Source organism: Phaethon lepturus, unplaced genomic scaffold (assembly GCF_000687285.1).
Source record: "Phaethon lepturus isolate BGI_N335 unplaced genomic scaffold, ASM68728v1 scaffold10856, whole genome shotgun sequence".
Classification (NCBI taxonomy): Eukaryota; Metazoa; Chordata; class Aves; order Phaethontiformes; family Phaethontidae; genus Phaethon; species Phaethon lepturus.
Window position 1 is genome coordinate 11,830 of NW_010545576.1, and position 15,110 is coordinate 26,939.

General features: G+C 42.7%; 2 protein-coding genes across 2 annotated transcripts in view; one reads left to right on the forward strand and one right to left on the reverse strand.

The window, feature by feature from the left end:
* Positions 1 to 3,220, forward strand: part of SLC25A15 (solute carrier family 25 (mitochondrial carrier; ornithine transporter) member 15) — a 12,697-nt gene extending 9,477 nt beyond the window's left edge. The window contains exons 3-6 of the mRNA XM_010289002.1: positions 140 to 277; positions 609 to 778; positions 1,815 to 1,973; positions 2,847 to 3,220. Of these exons, the coding sequence (XP_010287304.1) occupies positions 140 to 277; positions 609 to 778; positions 1,815 to 1,973; positions 2,847 to 2,971 (592 nt within the window). The 3' untranslated portion in view covers positions 2,972 to 3,220. The remainder of the gene's footprint in view (positions 1 to 139; positions 278 to 608; positions 779 to 1,814; positions 1,974 to 2,846) is intronic.
* Positions 3,221 to 7,624: 4,404 nt separating this feature from the next.
* The window catches only part of LOC104622267 (phosphatidylinositol 3,4,5-trisphosphate 3-phosphatase TPTE2-like), a gene marked incomplete at its 5' end in the record, with an annotated part of 16,625 nt that continues 9,139 nt past the window's right edge, over positions 7,625 to 15,110 (reverse strand). The window contains 7 exons of the mRNA XM_010289003.1: positions 7,625 to 7,896; positions 9,351 to 9,421; positions 9,865 to 9,960; positions 10,477 to 10,574; positions 11,228 to 11,333; positions 12,336 to 12,416; positions 13,355 to 13,416. Coding sequence (XP_010287305.1) covers positions 7,794 to 7,896; positions 9,351 to 9,421; positions 9,865 to 9,960; positions 10,477 to 10,574; positions 11,228 to 11,333; positions 12,336 to 12,416; positions 13,355 to 13,416 — 617 coding nt within the window. The remainder of the gene's footprint in view (positions 7,897 to 9,350; positions 9,422 to 9,864; positions 9,961 to 10,476; positions 10,575 to 11,227; positions 11,334 to 12,335; positions 12,417 to 13,354; positions 13,417 to 15,110) is intronic.

The following is a 15,110-nucleotide window of genomic DNA, read 5'->3' on the forward strand; positions in this document are numbered from 1 at the left end:
CCTCTTTCCCCCCAAGACTCTATGTCAGTTTTTCTTGAGGATATTTAGAGTACAGGTTCAGGAAGCTGACTGGTGGTGCAGTGGCTCCACTGCACTAAAGGTCAGTGCCCAAATACCTTCTGCAGTTTCTCCTTTGCAGTGATCTGCAGAACGCTGCTGCAGGCTCCTTCGCCTCTGCCTTTGCCACCCTTGTCCTCTGTCCCACAGAACTGGTGAAGTGCCGGCTGCAGGCCATGCATGAAATGCAGTTGTCAGGAAAGATAATCCAGGGACACAAGTAAGTATACACCCTGCCCAGTATCTCTGAAACCCTTTAATGTGTATTTATTATTTTTAATTCTCTATTGCCTCAGTGTCACATTTGTAGCGCACTGTTAACCAGAGAAGAGTTGTGGCTGGGAGGGTCACAGCCTGGAAATCTTTCAGGTACTAGTAAAGCTGGATGCCAGTGAAGGGCTCCCAGCAGGATCTTGTTCTAAGTCTTACTTGAATTCTGTTGTCTACACAACGGGTCTAACCCTTAACTGTCGCTGCAGTTGCCTGTTGTTATGTAACCTTCTCATCATCTGGCTATTAAATATCACTAACTGGATTAACCTCTCTATCAGTACAGTTTGGTCAGTAGTGAAGGGTGTTATTCAAAAGGATGGTCCCCTTGGATTTTACCGTGGCCTGTCAAGCACTTTGCTGCGGGAAGTCCCAGGCTATTTCTTCTTCTTTGGAGGGTATGAACTGAGCCGGACATTCTTTGCCTCTGGGAGATCAAAAGATGAATTAGGTATGGTGCCTCTTCTTCCAGGTAGATTTTAGCATGCTGTCTTGGGGGACGAAAGGCGGGGGGGAGCATATTTTCCCTGAAAATAGACTAATGATGCACACCAGTTGTAAAATACATGTGAAATGAAGGAAACTGGACATACAAATATGGAGGTCTGCATTTTGTGTATATACAGTAATCAATTATTGAAATGACCACTTTCCAATGGAGCAAGACATAAATGGAGAATAAATACAGTGAGCTAACTGTAATACTACAAAACTACTTAAAGAGCTGAACCTATAGGGTAACACAACTCTGAACTATTTAATTTCAGCATCCATTTAGTGATTTTGAATTCTTTAGCTGTGTTCTCTTGAACAGTGTGTTCAAGTGTATGCTGAAATATATGCTGACCATTAGATGTAATTACAGTGATAGTAAGAGAACACTGAGATTGAAAATTAGACATGAAAAAATGATGAGATGCCAGAATAAGGATTGCGTGTCTCCTATTAAAAGACTGAATAGTAATACTTTGTCTTGCTGGGAGTTAGGATTTCAGCTGCATGCATTCTGGTCTCTGTTGTTGCAAAATGTTTATAAACATCTGCTTTGAAACACAAAATCAGGTTGCATCATGAAAAATGACTGATCACAAAGTAACTTCACTGTACCAAATAAATCTCTAAATAGGTGGTTAGTGATACTATGTGATATTACTCTAAAACATTTCATAGTTAGCCACGGAAAGTGATTACAAGTGTAAAAGGAGTGGAGTTAATTCAGTTAATACTGTCAAAACAGAATTCCAAGTTAAGCTTTTTTAGCATGGCCAATAATCTAAGAGGCAATCCTTATAACCTTTGAGCTTCTGGTTAGACTTGTGACTTACCAGTGGCTTAAAATTAACTTAAAGATTTGTGAGGGAGCACAAACTGCTCTTTTGTCATAAGCAGGTTCCTCTGTTCTCTTTGACTCTTGTAGATAAATTAATGTGATATTTATATTGGTGAATATGTTGTGGTGTGCATGAAAGCTTATTTCTTAACTTTAGGTCCCATTCCATTGCTACTAAGTGGAGGGTTTGGAGGCAGCTGTCTGTGGATTGCTGTGTATCCTGTGGACTGTGTCAAATCTAGAATTCAGGTTCTTTCAATGGCTGGAAAACAGACAGGCTTTATGGGAACATTTGTAACTGTTGTGAGAACTGAAGGTGAGTATGCAGTGTATCAACTGAATCTGTAGGGCTGCAGATTGAAATCTGTACCTTGCAATACCAAAAATTGCTTAAGAAATCTAGTCCACTGATAATGTGTTAGACAATAACTGTTTCTAACAAACAGAAGTATCAAAGCTTCATGTAGTCTGGAAAGCTTGGAATCTAGAAATTGAGACCTACTCCATCTGCCATGCCTCTTGGTTGAGGAGATAATTCACTTAAAGCTAGCAAAAGCTCATATGCACTAAAAGCAGATAAAGGAGTGAGCTCCCAAACCCATATGTGAAAATTGAAGGAACTGGTTAAGTTCAGTACGGAATTTTTCTTCACCTCTAGAAGTTAAGGTATGGCTGACTGAGGGCTGGTTGATAAATCAATCCTATCTAGCCTGGCAACTTAGGGCATCTACCTCCATGTCTCATCTCTGGAAAGGGCCTGCGCCATGCACTTCAGAAGATGATGTAAGAATGTACATGGTGGCAGATACGAATCCTGGCCCTGTTGTTAGGGAAGATACTCATCAGAGCAGGAGTCTGACAGCTCAACATAGTCCTGCTGTTCTTTCTGTCCCCTTGCCAGCAGTGGTACAGCTGCTGTGAACTGTATCCTCAGGTGACCAAGGTAGCCATTTGAAGACCCTGTCACACCTCTAACACAAGCACTTAAATGGCTAAGCTCATGTTACAGCTCTAGGTACTGCTGTATCGGTATCTAGTAATGCTGCGGTTAGCAGTGAGTTTAGCTCTCTGTGTGCATGCCCTGCTAAGCAGCAGCACTACTTCATCATCCTTTGAAGGTAAAAAGCACACTGGTTGATGCAGGTAGGTATTTTAATAAATTGCTAACCAGCTCTGGTTTCATTTCCAGGTGTGCTTGCCTTGTATTCTGGACTAAAGCCAACTATGATCCGTGCATTCCTGGCCAATGGGGCACTGTTCCTTGCCTATGAGTACAGCCGGAAACTTATGATGAAACAAATAGATTCTTACTGATACCTTCTAGCAGATGGAGAACAAAAGATCACATCATGGTCTGAGCAGGGCCAAATCAGTGACCTAATTTTTGGAACTCCACTCCAGTTTAGGGTTTGTAGTCTTTTAAATTCAGGTGATTTTATAGAGATGTGTACATGCTGCTTGAATTGGACCAGCAGAACTATCTCCTTTCTTGCAGATTCTGCACTAGGTACATTGCATGTCATAAATGTATTTTCCTGACCTGTAATGGTGCTAAAAAAATATTTATATTGACCTGCTGTGTTTAATGTAACATGCAGGAGTAGGCTGTGACACTTAAGACAAAGCACTGTTTTAAAATCTGTACTGTGGTGGTGAACTTTCCTAGTTGTTGCGGGCAAGTGTCTGACTCAAAGTGACAGCAGTCCTGTCTAATCTTGTTGAGTATGGCTGACTGACTGACACATAGCCCTCAGGTAGACCCCTGCCCTTTGTCAGCTCCCTTCTGTGCTGTGACTTTCCCAGGTCATGGCAGCTGACTTGTGTACTCTGTCCCACTGAATGGGCTATAAAAGTAGGAAGTGTTCACCCCCTACCTTGTACTTGTATGACTTAAAGCCTGACATGGGCCTGCATTTGAGATAAAAACATATTGCTCCTGTTATTTCCTAAAGCCTTTCAAGAAGTGCTGGAGTATGCTAAGCACCCCTGAATTAAGCACTTAAGGGAGACTGCTGGGAATACCTGCTAGCTCTGAGCACAGAATTGTAACTTTGTGCAGGCTCCTGTTTGGGTCACCTTGACACAAATGAGTCCATGTGCTTGAAGGAGAGGAAGCTGAAGAGGAGCAGAAAGCCAGAACTAAGTTCTTAAAGACAACTGATACCATGGTCTCCATGGTGTAGCACATGCTTACTTGGGCTGGAATTGTGCCACTTGCTGTGTCTGTTCAGCTGAGTGGAAAAAGCTCATATGACTGGGTAGTTTGTATCACCTTCAGGCTGAGGGCATGCCTGCTTAAGTCACATTATTTGATTAAACATGTAGTTCATCACTGTTACCCAAAATGATGCAATAACACCTATTTCTAGATGCCACTTTCATTCTTGAAGTAGGGTATGTTTTATACAAGCGTGCTCTGCTTTGTAAGAAACAGCTGCTGCCTGTCCTGGGAGAAGGCAAAGCAGGTCTCAGAGCAGAACCATTCATGATTCAGGCCTGGAGTTGTACAGAGGGATGTTGTCTGTGTGCTGTAAGTGATAGCCCTCCCTTGTGGAGGGCAGAGACACAACTCTAACCCACTGAGATCATCAGAACTACAATGAGATTAGCAGCTTGTCACAGCAGCCACAGTTTGGCAGTGACTGACAACAGTCACAGCTGGAACAGCCCATTTTTGCATGTTACAGCTTCCCTTTTAGATCCAGGAAAAAGCTTTCGGTGTAGATGAAAGCATCTCAGTACCTACTGCCTCTTGCAGTATAGTCAGGAGTGTGCACTGAAACTGGCTACTCCACTGCATTGTTGCAGCCTCTTTGCTGAAAGGTGGCTGCTGCAGTCCTACAAACTCTTCTTACATCCCATGCAGCAAGAACTGTTCATCTCCCTTTCACACACCCATGAGAAAAGGCAATTAAAGCAGGGCATGGCTGAAGAATCTTCAGCCTCTATTGCACTAATCTATCTTGATTGATCAGTACACTAGGGCAGTAAACTGTGCATCAGTACTTTAAAAGGAATTCATACCAAATGTTTAAATAATTCAGGTAGGAGGGTAAGGCTTAAAGAGTTGTTAGATTTCCCCTTGTTTGCAAAGTTGCCTAGCCAAGAGAAATAGTGTATTTGTACATGTTTCTAATAGTTACAAAAAGGTGAGTACTGACTCCAGAGCAGTGGAATACTTCAATCTATTTCTTAGATTTGTCTTTGCTTTCATTTTTTAAAGCTCATGGTTGAAGTTTTTAATATTAAAGTTGATGCTTCAAGAGAAGCAGGATATTTAGAACTGAACTTGCAGCAAGAAGCTGGTGGCTGAAAGACATGCATTTTGAGAGTTTACCTTTTGAAATTGATGTAAGCAGTAATTTTTCCATTCACAGCTGCTTAAGCTGTACACATGTATCGGTTGTTCAGCAAAGAACTTCATAATGTTGTTATAGGAATTCATGGGAATAAAGTTTCATTTGATTAACTGAGTACCTGACTCTTGTTTATGCAATGAGACTTAAGCTTGTCTAGCTGAGGAGCAAAGAGAGGTTGAAGTCAGTGTTACCACCCCTCCAGAATTAAAGGAAATGTATAAAGCCCTCAAACTGAAGGGAAAGTGCCAGCTGTAACAAGGTGCTGTGAAACAACTGCAGATTTTACATAATCTACTGTGGAAAATAAAGCCTATAGTTTAGCCCTTGGGCTGTTGCTTTGTCAGTACCAAAGTCAGTTCTAATATTACAGTTCAACTCAACTTCCAACTTTCTAGACTGTTGATACCCTTTAGCATGTATCATGGTAAAGTTGCCTGCCAGAAGAATGCCAGGAGGCCAGCCCAAGTCACCTAAATTCCATATACATAAGGGATGAGTGTCAACTACCCTAAAGACAGAGAAGGTCAGTGCTGCAGTGCGCTTGGATCTCTTAAGTGTAGTATCTCCCTCATACAGCTATTTTGTAACTCATTCACTTAACTGCATGCTTCAGCTATAAAAACCTGACCCTTGCTGTTAACAGCCTTCACTGCTGCTGCTACATGAGGATATTAGCTTACTCCATAAAGCAGGAAGAAAGTTCACCTTAACAGCCCTGCAAGCTGTTAGAAAGGGCATCCTAGGACAACAGTATCCAATTGCCGAAGCTAAGCCAAAAGGAACTTAGTCATCAACAACTTCTAGCCACAATAAAATGACATCCTCTTCCAGCTGCTGGTACATTCAGTGCAGACAGAGGCCTTAGCTGCCTTCTTGCTCCATCGCCCTCTACTGATGCAGCTTTGGTCTCACTCCCATGTAAGTGGGTATTTCTTCCATTGCTCAAGCCAGAGATGCAGGGGCTACATTAACTTCACCAGCACCCCTTAACCTTGAGGGGTAATTTATATACAATAATATGTATGTGCAGCTTCTGAAGCAACACCACAGTTTGGGGAACTGCCTTGCAGAAGTGGCACATGAGCCAGCACACCCTGGCTGCAATGGCAGGCTCTGGAGCCAGCAAGTCAGACAGGCCTAGGCCTCTGCTCATGGCTCTCCCAGCTGTCAGATCAGACAAGGAATACAACATCCAGTTTTATTCCCCAGTACAAGGCAGTGACACACTTGAGCAAGTCAAGCAGAAGGTAGTGAGGATAGGTAGCAGAGAACAGTTTGTTCACCCATAAGCAAAAGCTGAGGAGAGCTTACTGCTATCTACAGCAACCTCAGCGATGGGAGACAATAGATCCGGGCTCTTCTCAGAGACTTTCAGGGGTAGGACAAGATGCAACAGCTACAACTTAGAACATGGGAAATTCCAATGAGGAGGGAAAAGTAGTTATAAGATTAAGTGTTTTGTGAAAACGCTATCCATGGAGATACATTGAAGTAAGTTGTGTGAGCCAGCCCTAGCTGGGCCTGTTTTGCACAGGAGCTTGGACTACCTGTATTTAAGTGACCCAGGCTCACTCTATCCTGCACCTAGAACTGCAGACAGTTGGTGGAACACTTGGTCATTCAGCACAGGTGTCAGCCTCCCACACTTGAAGTATAGCGCTGATGGAAGCAACTTCCAACACTGTGGGAGTTTCCAACAGTCCAGCTCCTAAATACCAGGTAATTACATGGCAATAGCAAAAGTTGAGTCCACATGTACTTCATAATATACCACTACCCTCAAGTGAGCCCAGGGAAGGTATGCAACCTCTCTGCTTACTCCATTAACTATGTATTAGCTATGGAAAGCTATGTCACTCCCCTTCTACTCTTGGTTCCTAATAAAAGGTCTAAGGAAACAACAGAACTAAGCTGCTAACCTCAACACATTTCTCATCAAGGAAGACATGAACAGTCTCCACAGAAGAGCTGCACTTCTGAGAACAGCTGGAAGCAGGATAAGCATCCTGGAAGTTTGTGCATTACAGGCCTTAGTATAGCTCAAGAGGGGTCAGGGAGCATTTGCAGTATTAGCTCAGAGGAGCAAGTACACAGATCAAACCCACCACCTGCAGGTGTTAAGGCAAGCCCAGCTAACTGACCCCAGTCAGGTAGCATGCTTATGAGCTGATGAGAGCCAGTCTTACAGAAGGGTTAGCAGAGGCAGCAGTGCAGTCTACAACCCCCACAGTCATCTCCCAGGCCAGGTGTTGCTCAAAACCCTACATCACTGGATTTCTGATGAAGAGTGGTTCAATACCAAGACTTCTACCCAAGAAGTGGTAATCTGGCACAGGTAGACTAATATTTCCTCCCTCCAAATTCTCATTCTACTGACTTCTGTCAAACCCTGATCCTGAGGGAAGGCATATCAGATTTTTCCAGCAGCCTCCTGCAAACTACTGGTCTCCACCCACCGTCAGGTTAATGCTCTTGCTTAGACAGACAATTGTCTTGGATTAGTAAAGCAGGGATTACCTGTATGTAGAGACATCTAAGCTCCAAAGGATCCAACAGCTCATTAACATGACATGACAGTCAGCCAACACTAAATAACTCTTCAGAGTATTATTGCTCTGCACAACAGAACTTCATGTAAGTTTATTTGAGAAGCTGTATCTACACAAAAATACATTAAGTACATCAAAATGAGACTGCTTCACTTTATACTGAAGGAGCAAGACATTCTCCAGGAAGATAAATTAATTTTACAATGTTTCCCTTCTTTCAGCTTTCCCTTATGGTTCAATAAAGTTCACCTCCACAGCAAACGTCTCACTATAGACTTTCCATGTTTTAGACTTGTGAGGGTTATCCAGCTCATTCCTGGGAAGGTAGAGTCTGAAAGACAAAATTCAGTAGCATCTCTTATAGCCTAAGACATGCTTTTCATTTCAGCCAGCCAAGAGAAGTTCAAGCTCAGCCCTGGAATACTAAACATAGCCCCAGACCTGCAGAGGGCTTTGGATCTGAACTAGTCGGAGAACCATACAGCCAATCTGATGGGTTTGTGGTTTGGTTTTTTGGGGTTCTTTTTTTCTGCCGCCCCAAGCCCCACAATGCAAGATTGTTTATTAGCATTACATTCAGCTCAAGGCCTCCTGATGGGATACAAGTGGCAGGAATTTAATAACTGACCTTCCTAATGGCAAGGATTTGATTCAGTACTCAGTCAAGCTCATCAGGCATGTTCTCCACTTTTCATGCTTATCAAATTGATGTCTAGTTATCACCTAATAGCACTTGCACATCAGCTGTGCCTGAATTAGAGATACAGAGACAGGAGCACTCCCTTAACAGCTGTTTCATTCCTGAACAGACCTCATGTCTACCAGAATTCTCTGGGCAGAAAAGGAGATAGATAATCTCTATTAAACTGTGTTTAAAAGAAGGTCTGGTGGGGCATCCTCCCTAGTCCTGGAGGAAACAAAGCACTTGGGTGAAACTTTTGAGGCAGCACTGTTGCAGGGCTGTCAGACAGCAGGCATACATTTCTCCTGGCACTGGTTTGGTCTAACTAGATGCCTGCATCCAGACAAGGTGCATTGCAGGCTCAGCATGTTAAGTTTAGAGTTATGAACATACTCATGGCTACTTCTCCTCATGCTCTGATGGGATCAATTAAAAATTGTTTCCTTCCTATTCCAGTCATGGCAAACACAGTAATTCTCTCTCATATGTCAAGTTCACTTTTCCTCTTGTCTAAATCTGTCAAGTTTGGTAGACAGAAGAGAAGGATCTCCTGTCTCCACATTTCTATGTAACTCTCCTAGAGACACAGACAAGCCCAACTTTCACTGGCTGGAGCTCCCCAGGAGTTCTAATCTCAACAAGAACACAGTAATTTCTAAGCAGCAGTAAAAGAGGGTTTATTTGGGATGCCAAGCATCAGTACCTCTAACTCTAGTCTTAATGTTTGCCTGCTAAGCTGATGAATGAGTTCCAGCTTCTCAGGCAGCCATGCTATAGAGGATGGCAGAATTGCCTTTGGTTTGAATAGTTAGCATTACCTTTTTGAATTAAAGTTCATTAACAATACTTAGAGAGCTGAGGAAAGAGTCCAATGGTTTATTAAGATAAAGAGCTCACATATGTTTAAAACACTTGGAACAGCACAAGCAAGTGTGTGTCAACTGCCTGCTCGCAAGTTACAGCTGACAGTTAGAGACCAATACCCACTCAGAAGCCGAGAGGCTTGATCAGCCAGCCATCTCACTTTCAGTACTATGTTTATGAACTTTCACCTCTGTTCAGACAGAAGTTAGGATCTGAAGGCAGTCACTATGATCACTTACCTGTTATTTTCAATAAAGGAAGTGTTGAACCAGAAAAAGAATGGGCAGTCATCATAGCCTTTTGGGAGATCCTAGAAGGAAAGACCTTGTTTAAGGACTCCAATAGACAATAGGACTCTTTTTGCAGAGCAAGAGTATCCACCTCTCCTCAGTAGTTCAGTTTACAAAGTTACGCAGTGCCAGAGTCAGTACATTTGAAGAGCCCAATATCACACCCAGATCACTATTTCAACTGAAGTTATTTCAGGACTAGGTCACTCAACACAATGAAGTAAGAAACCCATGTTAGAAGCAGCAAGTACTCAACTACGATGTCTTGGTTGTACCATATGAACAGCCAGATGCCTCCCCTGCCTACACAGGCTGAGGTAGCAACATTTACTGCATCAGTCACTGCACAGTGGGGCCACCCAACATAGCAGGAGTCACTGGGGAGGAACACAGATTCTGCCCCACTACAACATAGCCAGCCAGGACCCAGCTGCTGTCTGCAGGTCTTCACTGTTATACTTACAGAACGTGATTCAAATCGGACTTTCACATCACCACTTATAACAGGGCTGTCTTCCAAGCCAATGACTACAGAGTCACTTTCTGAATCAAAGAAGAGCTGGATAACAGAATAAAGTATTAATTTTATGAAAGTTACTGCAGATATACAAGGGACCAATTAATGACAATACCTAGCTACTCATTTGCATTATACAAATACAACAGAAGCACTAGAAAAATAGGCAACAATTTAAGCTACTCAGGTCAGAGTGAGATACTGCATTTAAGTGACTTCTAGGGAAATCTTTCACTATCTTACCATTACTTTTCCTATGATTTAGCAAAGTGTAGCTTTTTCATTCTCTCAGAATTTACAGCATCTGTTTAGTTAGATGGTTTTATGTCCAGTATTCAACTTCTACAGGAAGATACTTTTGACCTATAAGTCAGATTTCAGCATGAGAAGCTACAGAGTCCTTGACTGCTTAGCAACAACTAAAAACATCAGTACATTATCAACATTATTTTCATCCCAAATCCAAAACCGCCTCATACTGGCTTCTGTGAAGAAAATTAACTCTGTCCCAGCTGAAACCAGGACAGACTCAACGACATGATTTCATAATACTCTCACCTTGCAGTTTCCTTGACTGGCACATACACATTCTAGTACAACTTGCTTCTTCACTATTATCTGCACCTTCATATCAGTTCCATTGCCTTTCCCAACTCCTAGGAAGAAAAAGTTGCATTATACCAGAGCACATACATAAGCTGGAAACATAAGTGGTCATGAAAATCAGGTGCAATCCCATTCAAAAGTGCCTTTCCAGAATGCCTTGCAATAGACCTTAGAGAGCCCAAATCCTGAAAGATAGCTCAAGATTCAGTGGTTGAAAGTTATATTTTGAAGTAGCATTGAATCCTACTAGTGGAGCAGGAACAGGCTAATGTAGAGCCTAATTCCACTGACTGAACCAGAACAGCAGTTTGAAGTCCTCTACAACAAGTAGTGCTGAACTTCCAGCCTTTTATCAAGACTACCAGTACATGTGTACAGAAACAAGTGTGTATGCTAAGCTAAGAAACATTAGTGTATCTAGTTCCACATGTGGAATTGATCTCACTTGAGAAGTGATGCCCCTCACAAAGTGGAGCAGGTTGTATGCGAGACACCATTTGACCAGACACCCAGAAAGTGACAAAACATATGGGGCAATTAAAATACGATGAAGAGCATTTTGGAGGGCAGCTGAGCCATTTGAATTCTCAAACCCAGTAAGTCCACATTCCTATCATGGGCTTAGCAAGAGAAACAGAGATCAGCTGCTTGTAATAGGAAACCATTACCAGACAGAGGAAGGCCCAAATTCAAGAGTTCTTACCATGTATAGAGAAGATTTTGAGGTTTTTTATTTTGAGTTGTCTCTCAGGTGGGAGTTTCGAGTTATACTTGTTTTTCAGGATCTCATAATACCCAACATACCTACTCTGTAATGCAAAAACCCAGACATATTATGCAGTTTCTGTACCCCACACAGACTAATTCTATGCAGAAGTAGGATTAAATAGATCTTCTACTTAGCTTAGTTCTTAGCTCTAAGTCGAAAGCTAAGAAGCAAGTAGCCATTTGTTTTCCTTCCCCTCCCCAGTTCAAACAATCCTCTAGACAAATTCAACATCTACATTTTTAAGCAGTATTTAAACTTCATGTTTTAAGAGGAATTCTGTACTTTTTAGTTCAGCAAAAAGTGAGGAACTTTTATATTGCAGCCTTTCAATGGGCAGAATGTTTAAGTGTACAAGATACTTCCATTTTACAGAAGCACGTTCTGAAGGACAGCTGTACTTCCATTCTATTTTATACCAGCAACTAAAGTGTCACCAGCTTCACCTCACACCTCTGAACTGCACAGTACAGTGAATCAAGATGAGCAAAGCCCCAAGCTGTGGTCTGAGGCAATAACTTATTTAATTGTGACTTGTGAATTCAGTCTCTAGAGGATGCATTCCTCCACTCAGCCACACTGGTGGCATAGCCCCTGCCCAGGCCAGGCTGCAGGCTTCAGCTTATCAGGCTTTGATGAACAGCTCAATTGTCTTAAAGGGTCATGCTCCTGCCAGGGTGCCCAGAGAGGTTGTGGAGTCTCCATCTGTGGAGATACTCGAGACCTGACTGGACACAGCCCTAGGCAACCTGCTTGAACAGTGGGGTTGGACTGAAAGCTCTCCTAATCTCAACAATTCTATTATTTTAGGTACCCTACTTCAGATTTGATATTATGCAAAGAAAGGCATAAGGAATTTCCTTGGACAAAGGCGGGGGGGGAAGATGCAGTGCAACCCTACCAGTTGATAGTCTTCCAATCCTTAAAGGAAGAGTACAGAAAGCATGTAGTAGGAACCTACATCTCTGAAACAAGGCAGGGGAGGTGGGGCGCTCACAAGGCTAGTGTCGGTTTGGCTACTGGTACTGGACCAGCTCAGGCTTACCTGGGATGGAGTTTCAACTCCTTGAAACTTGGTACTTGTGCTTCTATCAGTTCTTCTCTCCCCAAAGTAGTCCAAACTTTCCTACATAGGAAAATAATTTCAAGGGTTAAGATATTCATCCCACCACCATTCCCCTTCCTGAGAAGTGGATAGTGAACTAGAATTACACTAGTCAATTCCACTACGGGAATGAAAGTGAAAACATGCAATAGTTGTTCTGGTACTTTATAAAGGAGGTTTTTAACTAGAATGAGAAAGTACTAATTAGGAAGTCAGATACATTAAGTCTGTCAGGCATGAAAGAGTGAAGGATAATATGTTTTTTAAGCAATTGCTTTAGAAGCATCTGTATTTCTCAAGTTGTCTGTGGCAGACAATGCTGAACCTTAGTTCAGATCTTCACAAACCAAGCTCAGATTTAAACCAAGTGATTAAATGGATACACAGTCTGCCCAGACTATCTTGCGTGACCTGGGCCTTCTGCAACGTGGGTCTCCAGATTGATATTCAGACCTAGGATACTAAAGCAGCACATGCATCTGTCCTGGCTGGGACTTGCTGATCTTTCTCCCTTTCCCCAGAACGGCTTCTTACTGTAATGCTGCCAGTCAAGACAAGACAATTCTTGACGCCTCACACTATTTGGGGGAAGGTTGAGGAAGAAAAATTGCTCGAGACCACTTAAGAACAGTGGCACTATCTTCAGCAGAGCATGCTCAGAGGCCACCTACTGTTTAAAGTTGTTGCTCAAGATCTTAGGTCTATTATGCCTCCAAAAAGAGGGCAAAGTTGGTATCCTCTTAAATTCTACTTTCCCAGTCCTTCCTGATTAAGAATAGTCTTCATCAGAAAGGAATTCAAATAGTAGCAAGATCTGCAAGAACTTTTTAAAACAGTGTTCACCATATCCTTTTTCCAGTATGGACTTTCTGCAGAGTATTAATGCATTTCAAGTAAATAGATTCCAAAGGGGCATTTTGAGTACTAAAAGAATCAAAAAATAAACACCAGCTTTTTACCTTTGCACTCTCAAACTGGTCACTGTCTATGAGCCAGGTACAGACCATTGTTCCAGTCCTGCCTGTATTAGAAGTAAGAGAGAGGTTGAACTATAAGAGTTCAAATATATTTGGGATTATTTTTGCAACGATGAAGTTATGTTCCATTATCTCTCCTACTTCAAAAGTGACAGTAGTCAAGTGCCTGTATTTCTGGGAAGAATTAAAGACAAGATATTGCAGTTTAACTTGTTCCTTGAAAGCAGTCCTCACATCTTTTTGTAGTATTACTAAAGACACTTAGGAAGCTTACCAGTATCTGCATACGCCTTTCAGCAGGGGATAGAGTGAAGTACACCCTACTAAATGAGGCTGTAGACTAGCCCTTGCCAATACTCTAAGTCTCCAGAGTTGGTCCTCTGCCTCAATTTTTTCCCCACCCACCCTACTAAGAAACCGTCAAGACTGCTAGCACAAAGACTCCAGTATAGTCTCAGTTTTGAATTTAAAGTCTCAGAGGTCAAGTCACCCCTCCCTACACTTGTTATTCAAGCTGGTTTTGGCCTGCAGGTAGTCTTAGTGTTCAGTTTTGCAAAACCTTTCAAGCTACAGTTCTAATTGGGGGAAGGCTTCTGTATGTTAAGTAACCACCTGGGTTAAGCCAAGTATTTGCAGTAGTAACAGCAGATGGCTAAAGATGTGGCAGATGCACGCAGGGAAATTTTATTTATTTGCACAGTTATCTCTGCACGTCAACAGATCCCACTACTACAGGTTGCAGATAGCACCCACCAGTCAGCTCATGCAGTAGCTTTGACTAACCTGTTCCCATAAGACTACATTGTACTCTATCACATAATATTATGTGTATTGATTTAAGATCCAACAGTACCTAGAACATTCTAGGGGTAGAAGGTTATAGAGCAGATGGTCTTGAGTACCATCAAGTAGCACATACAGTACAAGCAGGTGATCAGGTCCAGTCAGCATGGGTTTATGAAAGGCAGGTTCCGCTTGACTAACCTGATCTCCTATGACAAGGTGACCCACTCAGTGGATGAGGGAAAGGCTGTGGCTGTTGTCTACCTGGACTTTAGTAAAGCCTTTGACACCATTGCCCCCAGCATTCTCCTGGAGAAACTGGCTGCTCATGGCTCCAAGAGTCATATACTTTGCTGGGTTGAAAAACTGGCTGGATGGCCAGGCCCAAAGAGTGGTGGTGAGTGAAGTTGAATCCAATTGGCAGCCAGTCACAAGCAGTGTTCCCCAGGGCTCAGTATCAGGGACAGTTCTGTTTTATCACTGATACAACAGATCTGTCTTTATCAGTTCTGTCTTTATCACTGATCTGGATGAAGGGATCAAGTGCACCCTCAGTAAGTTTGCAGATGATGCCAAGTTGGGTGGGAGTGTTGATCTGCTTGAGGGAAGGCTTTACAGAGGGATCTGTACAGGCTAGATCAATGGGCCAAGGCCAACTGTATGAGGTTCAACAAGGCCAAGTGCCAGGTCCTGCATTTGAGTCACAACAACCCTATGCAACACTACAGGCTTGGGGAAGAGTGGCTGGAAAGCTGTGCAGCAGAAAAGGACCTGGGGGTGTTGGTTGACAGCCAGTGTATGAGGCAGCAGTGTGCCCAGGTGGCCAACAGCATCCCAGTTTGTATCAGAAAGTGTGGCCAGCAGGAGTAGAGAAGTGATTGTGCCCCTATACTCAGCACTGGTGAGACCACACGTCAAATACTGTGTTCAGTTTTGGGCCCCTCACTACAAGACA